General features: G+C 51.6%; 1 protein-coding gene across 2 annotated transcripts in view; it reads left to right on the top strand.

Moving 5' to 3' along the window:
- LOC119586067 overlaps positions 1 to 256 on the top strand; it is a 39,768-nt gene that overhangs the window by 37,288 nt on the left and 2,224 nt on the right. For both annotated transcript variants that reach the window (XM_037934767.1, XM_037934766.1), the window contains exon 3: positions 5 to 158. In XM_037934767.1, coding sequence (XP_037790695.1) covers positions 5 to 158 — 154 coding nt within the window. The remainder of the gene's footprint in view (positions 1 to 4; positions 159 to 256) is intronic.

Raw genomic sequence — 256 nt, 5'->3', positions numbered from 1 at the left:
CCAGATTCTGTCTCATGCACAGCGAGAGCGCGAGGAGACTTGCCTTCTGTCTCGCCACGTAACCCGCTGTTTAAGTAACCTGAGTAACGGCAGCGGCGGTAACGCGATACCGAGAATGGCGATGTCGCCTCATACATTCTCCTCTTCGGAAATCCGGGGTAATCCTCTCCATCCTTCTCATCTCCATCCTCATCACCAATCATCTCCTCTCTCTGTTAGTCCCTTGCTTTCTCCCTCTTATTCCTGCGTGTAATAT

This window comes from Penaeus monodon, chromosome 20 (genome assembly GCF_015228065.2).
Source record: "Penaeus monodon isolate SGIC_2016 chromosome 20, NSTDA_Pmon_1, whole genome shotgun sequence".
Classification (NCBI taxonomy): Eukaryota; Metazoa; Arthropoda; class Malacostraca; order Decapoda; family Penaeidae; genus Penaeus; species Penaeus monodon.
This window is presented reverse-complemented; position numbering and strand designations above follow the sequence as displayed.